At 35.1% G+C, this 24,472-nt stretch overlaps 1 protein-coding gene across 2 annotated transcripts; it reads left to right on the top strand.

The window, feature by feature from the left end:
- The first annotated feature begins 331 nt into the window (after positions 1–331).
- Positions 332–21,347, top strand: LOC113404226 (uncharacterized protein). Of its 2 annotated transcripts, none has more exons than XM_026645067.2 (9): positions 332–534; positions 3,305–3,496; positions 3,914–4,088; positions 7,697–7,882; positions 18,079–18,369; positions 18,987–19,141; positions 19,556–19,724; positions 20,279–20,438; positions 21,035–21,347. In XM_026645067.2, exons 1-9 carry the CDS (start codon positions 499–501, stop codon positions 21,111–21,113), a joined length of 1,443 nt encoding a protein of 480 aa, XP_026500852.2. In that variant the 5' UTR covers positions 332–498; the 3' UTR covers positions 21,114–21,347. The 2 variants fall into 2 exon arrangements, with proteins under 2 accessions (XP_026500852.2, XP_026500854.2); XM_026645069.2 differs by having other exon boundaries at positions 338–534; positions 3,311–3,496.
- The last annotated feature ends 3,125 nt before the right edge of the window (positions 21,348–24,472 follow it).

Below are 24,472 nucleotides of genomic sequence, written 5' to 3'. Positions count from 1 at the left end.
TTTGCAGCGGTAAATTAATAAACCACTATATATCATTGGTTATTTAACACTTTGTAGCTTTTTTATCGAAATGGATACAAATAAATTCAAAGTACTGTAGAAAATAAAGTTTACTTTAAAGCACACAAAACTATAAATCTAATAATATTTATAAACAGTAAAAAAAAATATAATTTGACTTTATAAATAACAAAAACACATACTCAATTAGAATATTTTTAATAATCCATAATTTATTGTTATTTAATTCTAAATTATCTAAAAGCTATGAAATGCATTTAAAAAAGAAGACTTTTTAACGACAGTTTGACAGTTGACATTTGGTAGCAAGTGGCAATGGCTAGCTTAGGCAAACACTGTGAGAGCAATGTTTTCATTTTTATATTGTACTGTAATGATTACTCGTGGTCGCATCGCCGGCGCAAGTTTTTATTTTAAACTAAAAACATTTTCGTGTATGTGAAAGTGATAAATTATTTTTGTAAAACAACGGTATAAATGGAAGTAAAGAGCTCCGAGGACTCTGATTGTTTGGTAAGTATTATTTTACAAAATAAATAATTAAATTATGTAAGATAACCCTACACGCGAAATTATTAATATTATGATTGAAATATTTCTTCAAAGGTTTTTAACGAGTATAATATTTCAACTATATAATATTTATAACTCATTATTAAATGTTTTTGTGATCTCAGTATGTAGGACACATATTATTGAAACATATAAATTATTTTTTCTTCTTAAATGTTTGAAGTTACACAAATGTTTACTTTTAATAAAATATTTTTTTTTATATATATTTTTTAGTATAATTTATTATATTTTTTTAGAATTTCACTCATTCCCAAATAAATATTTTGCTCAAATGATGAGTTCCACTATTTATGTTCTGGTGTTGTTAACCTTAAACCACATAATAGAATAAATACATACATATAACAATAAAATAAATCTAAATTAATTGGGCTGTGCTGTGTATTGCTAGCATATTATTTACTAACATTTCTATGTGTACTGAAGGTAACATTGTTTTAAAATAATGCCTAGCATAATAAATTAATATTTTAGAGCTTACAAGTGTTATACTATGTAATATAATAAATAACTAAAATTTAAAATAACAAATTGAAACTTTTATTATAATTTTTCTAATTTTTAAAAGTGCCTTTGTATTACTGTGCTGTATATGCAGTAAAAGTATTAGTTCGGACTGTTGACTTTGTTGTAAATTTAAATACTATTGTATTTTCTTACTTGTGCACTTCGAACTGTGCTTTCTTCTTCAAATCTTATGCACAAGTATTACAATCACATATATTAAGAAATGATTCTGGAGACAATCCTTTATTCTGGTTCAGTAAAGTCGAGCAGTTATGCAAACAATTTTTGTACATCCAATTGTTATAACTCCATTCGCCTTTATTATGAAAAAAACCCATCCATTTACTGATAAGTAAAGTTTTTAACATAAACTGAGAACATTTTCTTGATAAAAATTTTCAATATGAAACATTTGTTGCTAGGGAACTTTATTGGAGTTACCTAGTATGTTGCTTAGGGTGTGCTTCTTCTTTCTAATATCAATCATATATCAAAGACGACAGAAAGACAGAAAACAGTGTTACACTAAACAGCTGCTAAGCAATATTTATACATAAGGCTGTTTATATTGATTTTTTAATATTTAGTATTTTTATATAATTATTGGTAAGGCTATGTGTGTCTGTCCATGTAGGCACTCCATGTGGCCACTCCATACCATACTACCACCAAATGGATATATTTGTTGTTTTCCAGTTTGAAGAGTGAGTGAGCCAGTGCAAATAAGCCTTGTAAGGGACATAAGATCTTAGTTGACAATGTAAGGAAGGGTTAATATTTCTAGCTCCAATGACCATGGGTGGTGGTGATCACTTTTCATGAGGTCTCTCGTAGTCTACCTACTTATGTAATAAAAAAATCATCATTTAGTTTAGCTTATTAATAAATATGTATATGTTAAAGTAACAATATAGAGTAATAAAGTAATAAGTGAGATGAAATTCTATACTAATATATAATAATGACAGAAACAGGATCCCGTCAAGTGGTGAAGAAGCCCAGGGACACAATCGGGCAACAAACCAATAATTTTAACTAGTGTATTTAGTCAATGTTATTGTGCAGCGAGATAGAATAATTTATCTCGTATTATATTTAAAATTATATCTTGCCCCTCTTGGCCTCTTGTGGAGGCCACAAGAGGTTTTAGCCCTGGATGCCAGTTCTGAATACAAATATATGCACAAAGCACAAGCATGGCTCAAGTTATAAATTCAAAAGTATATAGCATTGTATTGTGCACTAATTTTGATAACCTGTTTGAATTAGTAATTAAACATCAATGTAATTTATACATACTTACTTGATGTTATCTTTAAGTTAAATGCATTGTTACTGGGCTTAATACATAACAAAACGTTTTGGTTAAATTAAAATAAGTAAAAGACTTACATTTGAGATAGTTTAGTTACTTTTTCGATATAGTTTTTTTGGTTTTCATTTATATTTCTAATGACATGTCTATTAACTCATACATCTGCTACCTACATGGTCTCTTGTATTAATTGTTTATTAATAAGTATTTCTTTGCCTTTCATTGAGACAAAGATTAGTTTATCATTATATAATGAAAATCAATGGTTCTTGTATGTGAACATTGTTGAATGTGGGACTATATCATATAAGACTGATCTGTATGTTAAGCATTGGTTTAAGCATGTTGAGATTTAATGATACCATAATATGAATTTTGAACAGTTATACCATATTGAAAAGTTTTTGTTGGATACCTAATATTATAGTATTCCTTTCGGTTGCTTGTATTTTTCTTTAAATTATTTTATATTGAATCTGCAAAGTATACATGGGCGAAATGTTACCACGTAAAAAACGAAATTATTACATATAGCATCGAATATTTAATTCTATTTACATACGTGTATACAAAACCAGTACCCGTTTTAAATACTATAAAATTAAATTATAATTGATCAACACTTTGGTGAACATACACAGAGACACACACGCGCGCGTTACTGCCATTAACTATTTTCATTAGTATTTTTGTAATTCTTAGCTTGTTTCATCTTATAACTTTGAATTAAACTATGAGTGTGGAAGAGCGACTTCTTCTGGCACGGGAGCTCATGGCACTCAAAAGAAGTCAACCTTTGTGGTGTTATTGTACTGTGTTGGTTATTGATGAAATAAACATTTATTATTATTATTATTAATTAATAGATATTATACGTTTTATAAGATACAGAAGAAACCATGGTACAAACACGTGTCAGTGGAACCGGTGATGTTCTTCTACATGATGGCTTACATGATAACGAATGTTATCGAGCAAACTTTTTACGTCTTCCGAGCTTGCACGATCAATCACGGTTATAGCGAAGACGTATGTTACAACATAGCGAGCTATGATGCAATCAATAAGGAAGTACAGGTAATGCTTGCAAATATATTGCTATGTTTTATCTACCTATCGACTTAAAAGCAAAAGTGAAAGAACGTTTTGTATTTGCATAATAATCAATTTTATGTTTGTTTTTTTTTTTTTTACAAATATTTCTTATGAAATCATAAATATAACAATTTAACTATAAACTAAAATATCTATACTAATGTTATAAATGCGATAGTAACTCTTGTCTGTTTGTCTGATGCTCTTTCACGATCAAACCACTGAACCGAAATTTGATGAAATTTGTCATGAAGCTTGAACCTCAAGAACGGACAAAGGCATTTTTTGTCCATAAAACTTGACGACCGATCCATTAGAATGAGAGCGAAGATGCGAGTTACAAATTTTATATTCGTATCGTCGTATAATATCGATTAGTGAAAGAAAGATTCGTTTCAGGTGACTGTGTCAACATTCCACCAATGGAACGGTATCGCGAGCCACATCGTGCCACTGCTGCTGGCCTTCTTCCTCGGCTCGTACAGTGATAAGCGAGGCCGGAAAGTGCTGCTGCTCGGTGGCTTACTCGGAAAACTGTACTTCTCATTAATGATTACCTTCAATACCATGAAAGGTAAGACGGAATGATTTTATGACTTTATGATCATCACGTCTATATAGGAAACATCTAGATATATATGTTCGTTGAGCAAATCGTTCATGATGAACCAATTTGTTGTCGTTTGTTTTATTATAGTCAAATAAAAAAGGAACAGACGATTAATGTTCCGGTGCTCAGCAAATGCCTGGTGAATTAATATTTGGCAGAAATATGAATATAATTCAACACCGTAACATGAACATACGCAAAAGTGCTTTTATTATCCTCCTCGAATAAAGAATATTTTGAATTATATATAAACACAAATTAAGCAGGACTTGGTGTTAGGCCTTTGTGCGAGCCGGTCTGGGTTGGTAAAAAAACTTAGTATTGTTGTGTTTCGGTTTGAAGTGAGCGCGCAGTGTAATAGCAGGCACATAGCATATTAGTTCCCTAGGTTGCTGGCGTATTCTCAATAAACAATATAGATAATCTTTCTTGCTGTGGCAGCGTTTATGGGCGGTAGTGACCTTTTACCATCGGGTGATCCATTTCCCAGTCTGTCTGAACATAAATAAAAGAAAATCTTAGTAGTGCCGTTTTTTTAGGAAAAATACCTTATTGGCTCAAGACGAAGCCTAGGTTGGTAGAATACAATAAACAGTTTATTAACATAACTTTAAGCAATGAGTTCAAGCCGTAAAAACTACACGTCAATAAAACACGTTCCGAGCGATCAGCGAAAATATGATATATTGCAACAACATCGCAAATACCGCGATGTCGTGTCATATAAAATTCGACCGTCTTTCATTGTACAAAAAATTAAGACACATGATTCGAAAGATACCTTGTCATTGTTACAGTAAAAAAACCAAATGTCAAAACAAGCGTCATTGTTTGAACTTCGACATGACGTATGTTGCCATTAGTAGTATGGACGTAAACTATGTGTATATACACGAGCTTGACTGCGTACGTGCGAGCGTGATTGCATGTTTCATTGTTACTCTATTAACTTTTAATATGTAAGAAGTGGTTATTGTGACATAACGATACTAGTTGGACGTATGGTATCTCAAAGTTTTTTGTAGATATTGATATGTTCTTTCATATTGTAGAACATACTTTTGTTCTATCATCAATAGTTTTTTAGTTTTAGGGCACTTTTTTACACCTTGGGTTACGTTACATAAGTTTCAGTAAGAATCCCTACTCTTTTCTAAAGATATAGCCTAGATTTTTTTAAATTGGCTCAGTTTTTGAGTTTATTCATTACAAACATACACACAACAATACAAAGTTTTCCTCTTTATAATAATAGTATAGAAGTATAGATATAGATAGTATAGGAGAAACTGTATAGAGAATATTTTTTGTATCATTTTTAAACTTGTATAAAATAAGCGAGTTTTTCAAGTGGTACATAATTACCGATTTTTTTATTTTTTTTTTATAATTGGTTATTGGTATTTATCCTGGCCAATAGTGTACTATTTATCAAATAAGTGTTATAATCTGATTGAGTACTAGATCGTGATTCGTGGTTTTTATTTTCCAGCGATAATACGTCCACATGTCGCCTTACGGTCGAAGTGTGCAATGATTTATACCTAATTTGTTTGTCAACATCGATACTAATAAATAGAATTAAAGTCTGTCTGTGATTTAAATATCTGTATTTTTTAGTTCGAGTTCGTTGCGATCGTTCTCGATATTGTTAAAATTTGTCCTAAACACTTCGACGATTTTTAAGCAATCAGATATAAACAATCCATCCGATGTATTTGCCCGTACCATGCTAATGTCCTAATTAAATAAATTCCTCTTACTACATAAATGTAACATCTTCTGTTTAAAATTATTAAATACATTAGTAATTTGCAATGATTCATTAGGAATTTATACACTAATGCCCCATTATTATTTCCCTTTTCAATATAAATGCGAAAGTCTTCGGTCGTTCGTTTCTAATCACGTAAAATCTTCTCTAGGAATGTAACTTGTCAATCTTGCGAATATCACCTATGTTCTAAATCCATAAAATCATACAACACATTATTTTAGTACATACATACTTGTAGTATTTACGGCATGTGTACGCTAGTAAGTTTCTGTTATCTAATAAATAGATTTAATGTATTACGAATTCAAGCATATTGTTGCTTGTTTTGAAGTAAGTTTTGTAAGATAACATGAGTTATTACGATAAAATTTTATTGTGCAATACGATATGAAGCTAAGAGATAGAAAATTGATGTATAAAAATCAATGTATTTTTGGCTCGTACGAATGACTGACATACATAATATATCCATTTAAAATTTTGGTTCAAGATGCATTACAATGCTGCAAATTTCTTGTAAAACATTATTTGTGTATGATATAGATGTACGTACGACGTAGATTCAGGCGCTTGTCGTAGACAATTCGACAGGAAGTCGTTGCTAATAGAGTTGAATATTCGAATTATGGAAATCAGTGTTTATGCTCACCTTATGGAAAGTGACTACCACCGCCCATGGACATCTGCAATACCGGGGGAAATATCTAAGGGGATTAATGACATCGAGAGTTCGTCGTAAATTAAAATAAAATATTAAACGTAAAATTGATTGCTATAAGTATTAACTATCACATAACCCCAAAAATAATGAGATTTTATTAATGTGTCCTACGTGTTTAAATTTAGAAAATCAATTAAATTAAATTAAATGTACCGTATAATTCAAGTTGGTTTTTTTTTACAGCCTACAAGTTCAAATAAAATATGGCACAAGTTGTTCCTAAATCACGCAGACAACATCTTTGGTCCTGGGCGTAGACCCTGGTTTCGAACTATACAATTATATATAAGTATACAGCAATTTTCAAAAATTTAATGAGAACTTTTAACCTACATAATGTGATTAATATTTAATTTATCATTTGGCTAAGTATTTTTAGTTATAAATTATTGTAAACATTCTTCCTTTTAGCATTCTAATGTCTAATTGCAAGTTTTCGTGGCTGTTTCTGTAAATCATTAACGGGAGGACTCCCAAATCTCAAGCTATGAAATTTTCCTGTAATAATACATCTCATGCGGTGTAAAAATATATCGTGATCTTGCATGTGGCGATTGAAAATCTGTCATGTGCATCCACCGACTCATTTGGAGCAGCGAGGTGTAGTGTCTTCCGAAACTTCTCCTCGAACACGGAGAGGAGACTTTAACCTCACACTGAAATATTTATGGGCTGTTACGCTACATTTATACAAACCCGAATTAGTTTATAATCAAAATATACCATACAAGGTTCAGGAAAAAGATACAGTACTCATTAGGCTCACGTCGTCGGGATAATCGACTATAACTAACATAGATATATGTATAATGTATATGCATATACTATGTTACACTATACCTTAACATTTCGCTACTAAAATAACTAAAAACAATAAGTTTAACTAACTAAATATATTTATTTAGTTAAAGCTATTACTTTAACACAATATGTTCGGCGTTTATATTTCAAATATGTCTATAACACACATTCGTCTGCGTTGAAACTTTGTACATTAAAGATACAATAGTAGTCATTTAAATTGAATTTAAGTGGGTCTTATAAAGTTCCACGTCTTTAATTTTTGTTTTTAAGACTGGCCGCTTGAATACGTCATATACACGGCGGCGTTCCCGAGCGCACTGACGGGTGCTGATCTCGCCATCTTCGCGGGCTGCTTCGCGTACATAGCTGACGTGTCTTCAGTAAAAAACAGGACCTTGAGGGTTGGTGTACTTGACGTGGTGTATTTAAGCACCATGCCCACCGGAGTAGCTTTAGGTTTGTATTCACTTGTTAAAAATAACGAGTGCCACGCATTGGTCGAAATTCTATCAAATCTTGTCAAATATTACTAATAAAATATTAGATGCGTTGATTCAAAAGATACGTAGGGAAAATAAGGCCTAAATGGACTATGGAGGGATACCTTGGCACTACGTCAATGGAATGATTCAAATGTTAAAAAAATGACATTGATTTCATCTTTGACATACGCGTGTTGTCATTGATGATGAAAATATGAATGTTTCGTCATATTAAATTATTTCGATAAACGTGTGTATGTAAAACGTATCGTAGTGTGAGTAATTTTTTTTTAAAAATATTTTAATGTTTTTCTGATGCATATTTTATAAAAATATTAGCTCTCTGCACTCCTCCACATAAACTTTATTAGTGCCAAATTTCATACACTTCCGTCCGCGTCTTTTTGGTAAAAAAGGCGTACAAAGTTGTTGATTTATGTATTAATATAAATATACCCATATAAATACTCTTTGTACATATTTAGACATAAAATACAGACAAAACGATGAACAAGATTCGGCCTTATCGCTAAGACAGCTTCCAGGTAACCTTGAGACAGAGGAAATAAACAAAACATTACTTATAAATATTTAAGTGAGTTTATCTATCCCTGTCGCTTTTAAATTACATTCCATTTGATGCCTTTAGAAACAACCTTTTTTTTCTTTTCAATTTGTATAGTATATATAACACTATATGATTTTTAAAAATATATAAATAGCTGCAAATCGATACAAAATTACGTGTTCTTTATAAGTTATTCTAGGTGGGCAAACATACACAAATGTATGTACAGACGATGGTTTCCGATTGATTTAGTCAGGGAGGTCAAGCGAGACTAGCTAACTTCGCTGGAAATATGCGTGCGTGGCATACCCATCCATTTGTACATGGATGCAGTCTGATTCCTAAATATCATAATCACACGGGACGACCGCAAAAACATCAGATTACCACCAGGATCCACATCAGGACACACAGGACCACCATCTGTTGCACGTTAGTACAGTGAGCACGGGAATATAAATACCGCCAAATAAACGAGGAAAATTATTTTTAACAAAAAGTCTTTCGAAAATTGGTCCTTGAGTTAAAATCAAAAATGAAATTAAAGATTATTGTGAACGATTCAAAATAAACTACTTTATCACATTTGAAATCGTAGTCATTGTTAGATTATCTGCGCAATAGAATTCCTCGTAATATGACAACCTGACGCAATAAATCCAAGAATTAAAATGTATGCATTTCTTGCTAATAGTCTTAGAATGTTTGTTTTGCAATAAAAACATATTAACGATTATATATCATATTCATACCGGGAACAATTCAATACTTCACAGAACCGTACAATGTATGTATAATAAAAGTAAATAGTATAAAAGCTGAGCATATCGGGGATATGTATTTAGTACTTGTGTAAGTAAACCAATAAAAATGATTTAATTTTCACGTATGATGTGTACAGCTGACTCGGTATAGCTGAGTCGAAACACAGCAATGGTTTTCAGCTGTAAAGCTATTCTGTAAGAGGGAACCCGAAATTCACCGCAGAACACGAAAGTAAAATGTCTGAAATTAATATGCGACATTGAAATGACACTCATACAATGGCGTCGGTTGTCAATATTTGAAAAATAACCGCTTTAAGTCCTAAAATGTACATCCTAAATCTAAATGTGTATATGAACGGTCGCAGATAAATATTATTGTGGGTTGACTGGATTAGCCATAAGTCCGCCGATGTACAGTCAGAGTAAGAAAACCTTCGACAGTTTTCAAATTCATTCCTTTATCAAGTCGTATACTCTTAGTACCTTTTGAATCAAAAGCACTAAACAGACAACTGCATATAAAATTAAACTAACATAGTATGATAACTTGTGTAAAAATAAATCCCCTTTATGTCACTGAATGTGTCGACGAAGGTTATATTTTATAATTAAACGCAATTATTAAGCTGACAAGGACTATATTTCTTCAAAATACAATTCGGTAACTTTTTTTCAAAATCACGCTTCCCGCGCTTCGTAACCCACCGCCATCTTATTTCGATGCCCCGCCCCACCGGGCGGCCACCAGTGTGCCCAGTTGATAAAAAAAAATCATTCACCCGGTAAAGCTACTTTAAATTTAGGACAATTATTAAAATAAACCTTACACTCGACCATCCTGATTACATGCATGTCCTCATGCATGCACCAGGTGGAACCATATAAAACCTTACACTTGGCAGAACGAGGCATTCAAATAATATACTATACAGTATTCGATTTTATAGTACTCGTTATAATAATTACAGTATTTTTTTTTTTTGTATTTGCAAATATATAATAATAAGCTAACCGTTAATTCAAATTTATTCATCATCAATAAATTAGCAAGAGACATAATGCGTGTAAATGAACTAATAATTTCGCTATATAATTTAACAAAAGCTTATTTTCATCTTTGTAACCAAATAGAAACTTATAACTTTACTATCCTTGTAACCTTATAACCACTTATAACTATCCTTGTAACCTTGTAACCTTATAACTACTTATAACTATCCTTGTAACCTTGTAACCTTATAACTATCCTTGTAACCTTATAACCACTTATAACTATCCTAGTAACCACTTATAACAATCCTTGAAACCTTGTAACCATTTATAACTAACTTTATAATCGTAAAATCATCTTAAAATCTGAACGGTTTTTTGTAATCACTATATATAAAATAAATTATTTAGCAAAACTCGAAGTAATATTTACACAATTTATCTCAAATTCATGAATATGTATTTAGACAACAGTTAGACAGGTCTAAATCACAATAGCGTGCTATCTAATTTCCAAATATAAATTCTTGCGATTGTTTTGTGCGGCATCAGGCCAGGCGCGAATGTGTCTGTAGCTCGCGCTCGACCTGAAACAACACAAAACAACATCCTCGCATAACATTTCATTTAATGCACAACGTACATACATTAAACTAAAATTGTATTTATGCTCTGGGTAGTTTGAAACTGGCCGGAAGGAACTTGAAGACATGAGAGCATAATTATTCAATTGATTCAGTATCGCTTTGTTCGTTTTCTGTTTCATCTAAACTTAACGAAGCTACATGAATCCATGGTTTCATTCTGTCGGCGGCAACCGTGGTCTTGCGTTTTCCTTTCATACCCACAAAACCCGCGATTGGAGCAACCCTGTAACGATCGTTCCCTATAACCTTAATGACCCTAAAAGGTCCCTCGTAAGAAGGCATTAGCTTTGTGCTTTGACCTTTACCTTGAAACGCAACCTTTGTTATTTTAACTAGATCACCCTTGCTATATGTACGAGCAGCATGCCTATTCCGATCATACTGCTCCTTTTGCATAGCTTGGGCTTCATCGATCTTTTCCTTGACTTCATTGCGGAGATCAGATAAGTTAGTGGTATCGCGAGTATCATTCACGACTGCGTTTAAGGCTGGCTTGACTTCACTATACATTGCCGTACCGAACATGATTTCAGCTGGTGTCTTTCCTGTAGTTTTTTGTATGGTGTTGTTCAAGCCCCATTGAATTTTACCAATTTTACTGTCCCAATCCTTCTCATTGTCGCGTAAATTTTGGGCAGTCAAACAGTCAAGTATGGTCCTGTTGTAGCGCTCTACTTGACCGTTGGCCCTAGGACTTGCCACTGCGTTCAACACGTGTTTTATGCCTCGCTCAAGACAGAACCTTCGAAATGCATGAGCAGTGAAGCAAGTACCTCGATCGCTAATCAATCTATCAGGTGCTCGAAATATGTCGAAAATGTCTTGCAACGCTTTTATAACATTTGCAGTACTAGTACTCCGTACAGGCTTGATAAACAAGAACTTAGTGAAGGAGTCCACGACATTTAGCGTATGTGTAAAGCCCCTTTTCGATTTCACAAAGGGTCCAAGGTGGTCGACGTGCAACGTGTGAAATGGAATCGCAACTTTTTCTATGGGGTGTAACAAACCCTCTCGCCCATTGGCAGCCTTCTTAGCATAGGCACAATCTATACATGCACTGACATACTTTTTCGTAAACCGTTTCATTTTTGAAAACCAGTAACTTTTCTTCATGCGTTCCAGGGTTTTTTCATAACCAACGTGACCTATATCATCGTGATTCATCTTACACAGCTGCCACCTGGCACCCTTCGGAACCACCCATCTGACGTTCTCTTTATCGCCCCCAAGGCACCTAAATAACTTGTTATCCTTTAACACATAGTTGTCTCTTATGTAAGCTAATCCTTTGAGATCTAGTTTACTACTGACAATATCCCTAATCCTACACAATTCAGGGTCCCCTAGTTGTAAAGTCAGCAGCCAATCCTCGTCGGAAATTGCCAGTACTGGTGGATATCTTACGTGGTCTGTAGTGTCCGTATCGTATGTAGGATTCCGGGAAAGGGCATCCACATGACCCATTCTTGTGCCTGGTCTATACTCGATATGACAGTCAAACTCCTGTAAGGCAATCCACCAGCGGGCAATCCGGGGTATCAGGTCACGTTTTTCAAACGTAGAGCGCAGTGCGCTGCAATCAGTAACCACTTTGAATGGCTTCCCTAAAAGGTAAACCCGGAACTTCTTCAATGCGCATATAACTGCAAGAGTTTCTAACTCATACGAGTGGAAGTTCCTTTCTTCTGGGGTCGTCTGGCGGCTGTAATACGCCACGGGATGAAATGCGTCTTGACTGCCCATTGGACGCTGGAGCAATATCCCTCCTATACCTACTTTGCTCGCATCCGTATGGAGTTCTGTTTCGGCTGTAGGATCATACAATGCCAAGACAGGCCTTTCTACCAGTTTGGACTTCAGGACATCGAATGAGTCTTTCTGCTCAGTCGTCCACTCCCACGCTGCATTTTTCTTTAACAACTTAGTGAGTGGGTATGCTATCTGGGCAAATGACTGTATAAATTTCCGGAAATAACTCACAAGTCCTAAAAACTGGCGCACGTTGTGCACATTTTGTGGCAAGGGAAAATCCGCTACGCTCTGAATTTTGGCAGAACCTGGACGCATGCCAGCCGCGCTAATTTCGTATCCTAAGTAGTCAATTTTGGTTTGCAAGAAGTTGCATTTAGATAAATTCAGTTTTAACTGCGCCTTTTCTAATAATATTAAGACTTCTTCTAAACGAGTTATACATTCAAACGGAGTTTCACCAAAAATCAACAAGTCATCTAAATACACTGTGGCTTTATTAAACCGAGCCTGTCCCAGAACGTGGTTCATCATCCTTTGGAAAACAGCTGGAGCATTTGCCAGTCCGAATGGCATACGATTATATTCGTAGTGACCGTCGGGGGTCACAAAAGCAGTCAAATGCTTGCTGTCCTCCGATAATGGTACTTGATAATAACCTGACATCAGATCAAGAGTAATGAACCACGCCTGTCCCGATAACCTCGCCACTTCGTCCTCTATTATCGGGATAGGGTATCTCTCTTTTATGGTCAGGGAATTCAGCAGCCTGTAATCTACGCATAGTCGTATGCCACCGTTCTTTTTCCGCACGAGTATTATTGGGCTAGCGTAGTTAGAAGTTGACTCTCGAATGATACCCGCTTCTAACATCTCGTCGACCATTTCCCGAACCTTCTCTCTCTCGTAGTGAGACAGGCGATACGGCCTATAAACTACAGGGCGCTGGCTGCTCAACTCTATGTTCATTTCTACCGTGTTAGTACATCCAAGGTCTGCCAAGCCATGCGCAAAACAGTGTTCATGGCGCCGCAGCACGTCTAGAAGCTTGATCCTGGCTTCATCGGAAACCATCTCGTCTACTTGTACTAGACTTTCGTCGAATTTCTTAGCTGAGGTAGACTCGGTGCGAGTGCCCATAGCTGTAGAAATCTCCCCGCTCACAAGTCTATAAACTAATTCTACTCTTTCGGCCCTGGCGACCACCGAGTTTTCCTGAAGCTGACATGGGACGGCGCAGGGTTGCACTGTGACGTAGAATGAACCGTTTCTGACTTCGTAAACTCCGCCGTGAATAATGTATTGCTCACCTAGCTTGCCCACTACCTTTGTATCAACTATCATACTGCCGGTGAATAACGTTCCAGTTTTGACCTTGACGCTAGCAGTTCCTTGGAGGTTACAGCGTGCTACAATACTGACCTTCTGAAGCCGTCCATTGTCATCATTTTGAATAAAGTTAGGTAGTTCTGAGTCAACGTGTATAAAATGTAGTCTATTCACGTCTTTAAAAACAACTACTTGAGGTTGTTCAGTGAAAGTTTGTCCTATAAGCAAGTCCTTCTCTAAGAACTGGTCCTCTACTACGCGGCAACAGACTGTCGCCCCCACACCATCTATAGACACGTTTAGATTTACAGAGCCCAATGAATTCACAAGGTTATTGCCGAAACCTTTCATAGTGGATGGAATCTGGTCGTGAGACAACCCGAGTTTTGCCAAACACGACTGTGCGATTAAGGTCACCTCACTGCCCAGATCAATGTACGCTTGGTATGGAATGTCTTCTACAATTACTTCCTTCGTAAATTTATTGTTAGACTTTGAACTACTTATGAGCATGGTTTTCGCCACCCCGTCGGTTTCCCTCGATCCCGTCTCTTGTTTGGAACGACAAAGTTCAGCTTTATGTCCCACTTTGTCACAACGACTGCATTTCACTAGAGGTTTTGGGCATCTTGAAAACGGGTGCCCTTTCTCTTTGCAATTGTAGCAAAATAACCCAGGATTGGTTTTCATATTAGAGCGGTTATTTACTTTATCGTCATTCGTATTGAAATTACGATCCTTCAAAAACAATGGTTGAGGAGTGTAAGGATCTCTATTATTGCTAATTAGGAATTTCAATAGATCGTCAGGTTCATCGCATCGTAGCGCTAATGCGCTGGACCTTGTGGTCCTATCGCTGATACCGTGGATAACGCAGTCGACTGCACGCCTGCCGCTTATATCGCATTGGTTAAGTAGTGAAAGTTTTTCGTAAAAATAGTTTTGGATGGGTTCGTTAATCCTACTTTTGCGCTTTAACATGTCTTCGAGTAACTGCCCATAATTTTGCTCGCAAGGGAAGGCGTTTAACAATTTGGTTTGCCATTCCGACCAGCTGTACAAAATCGAGCTCTGACTTTCGTACCATATTTTAGCTAACCCGGACAATTTTTGCATAGCAAAATGTACTGTGCTCTTCTCGTCCCAGCCATAGACCATCGCACATTCATTAACTTTTTTTAGCCAAATATCCATACGCTGGTTTTTCTCCGAAGGGTTAAACTCCGGTATGATGTTTTTGCTATCTCTATTCAAAATTTGTGTGCTATGGCTCGGCTGCGACGGAAAGATATCTTTAATAGACTTGATTATTTGAGTTACGTCTTTAGAAGAAAAGGATGGGCTACGTGACCTTTTAGAATCTCCTCGGTAGTCTCGCTCGGGTACGCGACTGCTGCTGCGGTGTTGGCCGCGTTCGTGGCCACGGCTGCGACCACGGCTGCGGCTACGGCTGCGGCTACGGCTGCGGCTTCGGTTGCGGCTGCGGCTCTCCCGCGTCGCCCTTTGTGGCGACCCGCGGCGTACGCTCCGCTGACGACGTTGCTCCACGTCTAGTTCTCGTTGCAGCTGAAGCTCCAGTTGGTGAACCCGCTTCTGTTCTTTCCTCAGCGCCTCTTCGCGATCCTGCAGCCGGCGGCAGTAACTACGGCTGCGTCGACTGGAGTCGCGATCACGCCCGAGAGTGAGGCTGCGCCTGGAGCGCGATCGGCCGCGTCGGGGAGTTTCTGCCGTCCGTCCAACATCGTTTGATTCCGAAATCATATTTTTATTGGTTTATCCCACTTCTGAGATGTAAAAATAAATCCCCTTTATGTCACTGAATGTGTCGACGAAGGTTATATTTTATAATTAAACGCAATTATTAAGCTGACAAGGACTATATTTCTTCAAAATACAATTCGGTAACTTTTTTTCAAAATCACGCTTCCCGCGCTTCGTAACCCACCGCCATCTTATTTCGATGCCCCGCCCCACCGGGCGGCCACCAGTGTGCCCAGTTGATAAAAAAAAATCATTCACCCGGTAAAGCTACTTTAAATTTAGGACAATTATTAAAATAAACCTTACACTTGGTTAAAAATAGTGTAACATCTTTGGACTACGTCTAGTGTCATATCAACATAATTACAAGATTTAAATTATATATGATATCTTCTACTGAATTGTCAAAGTCTGTCAGTGTCATATATTTTCTTGCAATATTTTGTAATCTTAGAATAATAACGCTTGTAATATTATTCGGCCGTTATTTTAAGTGACGATTAATGTAATGACGTGACGTGTGATGAGTGGTTCCATCGGCACCGGAAAGTGGTGGTGATTCCTTGGCCTGCAAAAGCGGCGGATATACCCTATCGGGGTTAAGTCTATGGGGTTTGATGGTGCAGCGGTGGATAAGAAATAACGATAGAACCAAAGCAGCTGTCGTAGAACATTGCCGAAGTGTCTGGGAGGGATACAGAGGAACCGACATATGCTCATATCGATATTATGTTTTCCCGGCATAAAAAGTATCCAATGTTATTCCAGTACATATTCTATCTGTGTGTAAAATTTTATCCAAATCCGTTCAGTCAGAGTAACAAACATCCATCCATACCTCAGAGAAATCAGTCAGATCCATACACACAAACTAATGTTAATACTATGCACTCTCTTTTATAAGAGACAAGACGATGTCCTAATCTCCGATGTTACACGAGCATTCACGAAGGACCATGAGGTTTCGTGAAAAGTTGGTAATTATCATACCGATTGACGGCTTCTTCTTATTATTATTATAGTTTTTAAACGCTATTATACTCTTTGCTAGATGCGACTTATAATGACATTGTAACGCAGGTTATCGCTCATACTGAGCACACGGAAATAGATCTTAAGGTGACGAACCTTTTCTTACCCCGATTGTACAACACATCAAATATTTTTATATATTTTTGTTTTTATTTTTAGTATTGTTTCTTTATGTTTTAGTCCTAATTAGGATTAGTTTGGACCCTGTAGTAATGCTGCGAGCGGGAAGTAGATATAAAATTCTCAATTCAACCCGAAGAATTCGGGACTATCTGCTTATTTATATATATGTGTCAAAAATTTATAATGAATACACAATTATTATGAAGAGCATGTTGTCAGAATTATTTTTAAGTACAAATACGTTGAGATAAAATGATCATGACCTTGACCTTCCTCAATATACGACGTATCTTAATAGAAAACTGTCATAAACGATTAATTAGATTACATGTTCTTACTAGTTATCATATGAGTCTACTTGTGTAGTGCTAACAATGAAAAGATTTTATTTTTAAACTTATATTTTAAGGAGTCAATGGGCCAAGGGGTTAATTTTTTGGGACTTTGGAAAATATACAATGATTTACGTAATAATACTTTTACGCTTAGATGAAATACAATATTATTGTCCAAAATTAAGTGTTCAATGTTCGATATTTTATTTCACGATATGCGTCCTCTTTTTACAAATAGATGTATATTTAATACCAAGAACTGACTAACTAGTGAAAAGATAGTCAATAAATAAAGTCTCCGTTTTGTAGACTGACTTTGTTTCTCTTTTGTTTCGGGCATATTTTAATGCGTACCCAAAGTTTGGAGGTCAGTACACAGGTGATGATCTATACTTAATATTATATATGTGAAAGTAACTCTGTCTTTCTGTCTGTCGCTCTTTCACTGCCAAACCAATAAACCGAATTCAATGAAATTTGATATGAAACAAACTTGAACTCCAAGGAAGGACATAGGCTACTTTTTGCCTCATAAATGAGAACCAACCCCTAAAACGCGAGCGAAGCCGCGAGCGACAACTAGTAAGACTATATAGCCGAGATTGGTTATGTGTTAAAAATAAATTGCTACGTGTGTTTTGGTGTCATCAAAGGCGCAAATTTATCGTAACAAATGCCTTATTAATCGTCAGGTGTTAAGCATACAAAAAGTGGACTATTACCTTCCTTGGAACTCAGGCTAGCTTCACACCAAGTTTCAACAAATTCGCTTCAAAAGCGTAACAGATAGACAGAAATACAGAGTTACTTACACATGTATACGTATAGAATTAGTATTTATTTTATAGAATGTTATCAATTTCCAGGCAACCTGCTCTACAACAGAGTGGTGAACCGATCGTTCACCGCGATGTTCGCGATCAACTCCTGTCTAATGATGGTCGCCACTGCGTACTGTTTCTTTTTCCTGGAATGGCAGACGAGACCAGAGCAGAAGTCGTTGAGGGAAGCCGGTGTCAAGAACCCCGTAAACGATTTCTTCGACTTCAATAATATCAAGCAAACGTTAGTCACATTGACGAAAAAGAGGCCTCACAATAGAAGATTGTTCCTCTGGTTCCTTTTGGTTTCCATGGCGTTTTACACATTCCAGCGAGGTTAGTTAATAAGCTATTTGACTGGTTTTTAAAATCCATTTAATATTATTTAGTAGAGGTTAAGGAACCCAGTAAAAGTTGTTTTTTTTTTTATAATAGAATTAATATATTATATATTCGCTGAAAAATATCAAATTAAAAATTCCATATTTAAAAAGCGCGCGAAAACGCTACTTTGACAATATGGCGCTGCAATGGGGTCGGTGACGTCACTTGCCTGTATTTTAATCTGTGGCACATATAATCCACATACAGTAGGCAAACGAGGTTAACAAGCAAGTGACGTGATTATAATCGACCCGACCAATCAGGATCGTCTTGTGTCGCGTGACAAACGTTTAATAAAATGCATTTTTCTTTATGGATTTTTGAATAAATTAATTATTATTTTCAACTTTCATTAATAAATAACCATTCTTAAACTCATAATATATACTGATTACAATAATGGACACTTTATTTTTCGCATTTTCAAATAGCCTATTATAAGGTCAAGGTCATTACAATTAGTCCCGAGTCATATTTGTTTTGTTTTTTTTTCTATTAATTATTGTGCAGATATTAAATTGATAACATCAAGAATACTTTTTTTTTAATATAAAATAAATAAATTACAGATGAAAAACCGGTGCTGTACTTGTACACGTCGAAGGTGTTCAAATGGGACGCGACGGACTTCAGCAATTTCAGAACCTACCTGAGCACGGCGTACGTAGTTGTTATGCTCTTCGGTATACCGCTAACCACCAAAGTACTCGGGTGGAAAGACACGGTAAGTTGTACTATACAGTAAAATTAAGTCCTTCAAAATTCAATTAATTCAGGCTGTGTTCACATCATATTGACGTATCTCGACAATATCCTTCTATCGTATCGATATGATTTTAAATTCATAGATGACCGTGTCGTATTACCTTAGTCGTAGGGCTTTGTTCAAGCCCGACGGGGTAGGTTACCAGATATTCTACCGCCAAACAGCAATACTTAGTATTGTTGTGTTCCGGTTTAAAGGGTGAGTGAACCAGTGTAACTACATGCACAAGGGACATAACATGTTAGCTCCCAAGGTTGGTGGCGTATTAGTGTAATGTAGGGAATGGTTATTATTTCTTACACCACAATGTACTACAGGTGCATAACTTCTTAGTTCTTAAAAATTAAAAAAAAAACGTATTTCATATTGCAGATAATCGTAATGCTCGGTGCGTCCGCCCATATGACTGGTCATATGATATATGCGCATGCGCAGACCGGAACTATGATGTACATCGGCGCGACAGCTGCTGCACTCGGACCTTGTGTGGCGCCACTAATTCGATCCATGACCTCCAAAGTGTTGGAACCAGCAGAGAGAGGTAATAATACGTCGATCTAATCTAGTCTAGTGGTCTAGTCAAGTATATGAGGCCGTCGATCTCGAGGTCGTGGGTTCAAGTTTAAAAAAAAATTGAGTTGTTTTGTCAAAACATTCTTCATCCCGGACTCTGAAAGTTGGAAGTTTGTAAATACGCGAGCTTCGGAAAGTACATAAAGTTGGTCCTGATGAACTCTCCGTTCACATCGGATTTTTTCATCACAGATGATACAATGTCTAGCCTGAAGTTGTCTTAAGAACGACTGGCAAGGCCGAAATCAGTCAACATCATCTTATTTCATTTTAGCAGACACTTTGTAATGGGTTAATGCAGTGGCATAGTGAAAGTCTGAGGCTTTATTTTTAGATTTTATTCTACACGTCTAGAAAACAATATTTTATTTCCAATCGAGATTACATGTAGAATTTTCGAAAATCCTAATTATAGCGGCAAAATTATATTCATTCCTATAAATAAAAGTAACTAAGATAACAATTTATTGACATCTGCCATTTCATTCGCTGATATTAACATTCCAACTTTTCAAATTACAGGCGTAGCGTTCGCATTCCTGTCCGTAATGGAGAACGCAGTCGCGATGTTCGCCTCAGTGATATATTCGCAGATATACAAGGCGACGCTCGACACTAGTTTTATTAGCGCAATATTTTACCTAACTATAAGTACGCAGGCCATTGTCTTCCTACTTGCAATGTAAGTAAATCAATATTTTTAATCGAGTTAATTTCTTGCCCAATTCAGGGGAAAACGTGTTAATTCACTTTATTCTTTACAGACTTAAAACGAAATGAGGTGTCTTTTCAATTCTGAGAAATTAGACGAATTTAACTAGCCTATAAGGACATAATGTCGTTAATAAACATTCATATTATAAATACAAAACATATAAAAATAAGTTTGCATATGAAAATTATTAATAAAATTAATTATTTATCACGAAGGTTTCATAAGTAGCAAGTAGATAGTATAACTATAATAACATGACGAACATTTACACACACGCGCGCAAATACACACACACACACACACACAAATTGGATAAACGTAGTTCAGTAGAATAGAGTTGTGTTCAAAAAATATGTATATCAAGAACTGTAGCGTATAATATAGCAGGTCTATTAGCAAGTCACAGGGATTATGTAAATAAAAAGCTATGGTGTGTTTATGCCATAGAATATAGTATAGATTAATGAATTGTAGACACATGTGGTCTAATTATTATATCAATAATAATAGATAACATCATTTTTAATAAGTAATTTATAAATTAAACTTATTTATTATTTCAGGTTCATGGAAATTATGCTGAAAGGAAAGAGATTAGAAACACAAACAGAAGAGGACAAGCGATCGATGTCAGCATCTTAAATTCGAATAAAATAGTCTCTATATACGTATTGATATATACAAACTCATTTGAGTCTTCCGAATAATATAATTAACACCTGACTTATAGATTTGTTTCGTGTTCGTTCTATTGAGACGGTGTTGTCAGTTTACAAATTATATTTTAGTAAATTGATTTGAAAGAAACGGGTGTTAAGTCTTTATATAATGTATGTTATGTTTATATTATAATTAATTAAAATATTTGAATTACTAGTTTAGGTTTAATATTCGCTGTTCCCTTTACGTTACGCAACTTTACTATAAACGCAATTATTTGAAATCATTATAAATTATACAACAAACCAGGAAAGTTATAATAATAATCAAGTAAAGTTTAATCGCTATAATTTATATATAATAAAATAGGACGCGAACGTGAATAGTTTGCATCGTGTGAGTCGGCCATTCACAAAATGAAAATTTGAATGAATATTTGTGACAAATAACTCGATAAATCACGCACTTGATTTTTATAAAAAATAGTAAAACAAAATAAGCTGTGTACATTTTGAAAGATCTCATCGTCCACATAACTAGTAACTTTAACTATAAATTTAGTTTAATCCGAATCCGTCATATCGTAATTCTATGGCTATTTTGAAATCCGAACTATTATCATTGTAAATTACTAAATTGTCACTAAACAACGCATAATAAAGTCGGTGCAGACTTATACTGTACTGAGTAAGTGGAAAATAAGCAATTATTGAACGTAAACGAAGAACAAGTGCTGGATTTAAGGGAGGAAAACCGGGGCAACTGTTCTGGTGCCTCCACAAGAGAGATTCCGACGAGGTAACAATTTTGATGTATTGTATGTTTAGATATCTAGATATAGTAATTTTCATAAACAAACTATAATAATATTATTAATTACTTCCTCAAAAATTGCTGATACATGATAAGAGAAAACATATTATTAACATACCTGGTGAACTGAAACGAAAATGTTCTAATTAATTTGTAAAATAATCATCAGGGACTCCGATCCTCTGTTGCTCCACAATTTTAAGTCCGGCTTTGAGAAGAACAGCGACGGCTGCACGCACATGTGTAATATGGTTGTGTTGTGTTTAACATTGCATAGCAGTTGCTGTAAACTTCAGAGCGGCAAAGTTAGAGTTCTACTACCGTCAATATTTTGATTTCGATTAAAGTAAATGTTCATTTAGTGCACGTTTTAAATAATTATTTAGTATTATAAAATACTTAGAACAAAATAGTCAATAATAGGCTACAGTTAAATTATTGTTTTATATTTTCTGTAACAACTGAGATGACTTAAAATATGAATTGAACGTTGCAATGCTTGAACAAGTTGTGATTAACAAATCAAACGTGTTAACTGTTGTACAATAGTACACACACAGATAATTACATCAGCGATGTGTTATACTACGTGTACACCCAAGTCTTTCGGTCAACTAACAATAACGACTACATTGAGATTGGTTTGGTATTAATAGATTAACATTCCTAACGCAACAATATTATAATGAATGTTATTATTGAGTAGTTAATTGATTTACATTATTTATTCCAAATATCGGAGAAGTAAAGACTTATCGGCGATATCACACACATCAGAGATAGCTGCATGCTTCGTAGTAAAAGATATAACTGTAATCCAAATCGGGAAAGTAAAAAAACTTGAACGATGGGTACCTCATGAATTGAGTGAATCGAACTTGAAAACACGCGTCGACTCAACTCACAATAATGAAGGGATTTTAAATCGAATCATTACTTGTAATGAAAAGTGGATACTGTACGATAATCGGAAGCGCTCGTCGCAATTTCTGAACCCTAGTGACCCAACAGCCCTAAACGAAAATTGACTCACAAAAATTTACTTGTGAGTGTTTGGTGGACTACAGCTACACACTACAGCTTTCTAAAATCTGGCCAAACGATTACGACAAATATTTATTGTCAGCAACTGCAAACCATGAATGAAGAACTAGCTGCTAAACAACCGAGATTGGTCAATCACTCTAGGCCACTGCTGCTTCACGACAACGCAAGACCACACTGCACTGCACTGCACAACAAACAACCACTAAGTTAGATGAGCTACAATTGGAATTTGGACTTCTTACTAAGAAAAAAATTGAACTCCGATGCGGCAGTCCAAACAGCCTACAAAGAATTTATTAATTCTCGCCCCCATGGTTTTTTTAGTAAAGGGTTCAAAGAACCATCTATGATATGGCAAAGTGAATAGATAACAACGGTAACGTAATTTGATTAATTAAATATATTTTACAAAAAAAAACTTGATTTTATATTCCTCCCGTACAAAACGCCAATTTCATATCTAAAGATCTGATATAATGGCGGCTTAGTGCATGACAAATCGATGCATGTTTCAACTCCATTGATGATAGTACATTATATTTTTACATTGGCGAAAGCTAACTATTTTTAATTTGATTACTATTAAATTAGAAATCAAATAAAGATTAAAAAAGGACAATTTATAGTTGTTGGTTATTAATGGACAGTCATCAAAGAGTGACAAAGAACATAAAAAACTAAATAACTGTTGTTGGTTTAATTAACATTATAAATGTTACCTTTATCCACTTTATGCAATGGACGGCGATAAGATTGAATCCGGCACTCTCTCCGTCTAAAAAAACACTCCATCCGCTATATCACGAATAGAGCGTATACCATATTTCTTTAATTGCTATTTACAAAGTTATCTAAAATTTAATTTCTGTAGTTTTTATTTTAACTTGAAAGTTATTGACTGTAACTTTGCTAAACTTGCCTATCTAACTTTTTAATAAATCGTCTTGAATAATCTAGTCTTAACCGATCCTAACCTAGTCAAATAAGTTGCTACCACTTTGATCTTATACGATATGTGACTAATAAAAGTAAAGTATCCGAAAAGTACCACAATGCAGTCCTCTTATATTTCTTAGTATGTTTAGCTGTATGGTGTTGTGCCTATTGTAAAGAAAATCAACGATTCAACTTAACCTGATCTATATTTTGAGTATAGGAACGTACATTGCCAGAAATTTATAATACAAAATATCTAATTTAAAATGTGTTGATATAGATGATTATAATTGAGTTAATGCTATCATCGTTAGAATAATTTTAGTATTGCACTTGATTTTCTTACTAAAGTTATAAACCCAAAAAAATAAAACAACAGGTAATTCTATTCATTTATTCCATTAGTTATATCAGTTTTCAAGTTAAAATGATTCTACTCAGACTTTGAATGTAACGTGAAATCTTCGAATTTCTGTATGAAATTCTGTTTTGTTATTTGGTTTAGTTATTTTCAAAGTCATGAGTGAAACCTTCGTGCTTATTCA

Source organism: Vanessa tameamea, chromosome Z (assembly GCF_037043105.1).
Source record: "Vanessa tameamea isolate UH-Manoa-2023 chromosome Z, ilVanTame1 primary haplotype, whole genome shotgun sequence".
Classification (NCBI taxonomy): Eukaryota; Metazoa; Arthropoda; class Insecta; order Lepidoptera; family Nymphalidae; genus Vanessa; species Vanessa tameamea.
Note: the sequence above shows the minus strand (reverse complement) of the source record. Positions and strands in the feature narration are given on the sequence as shown.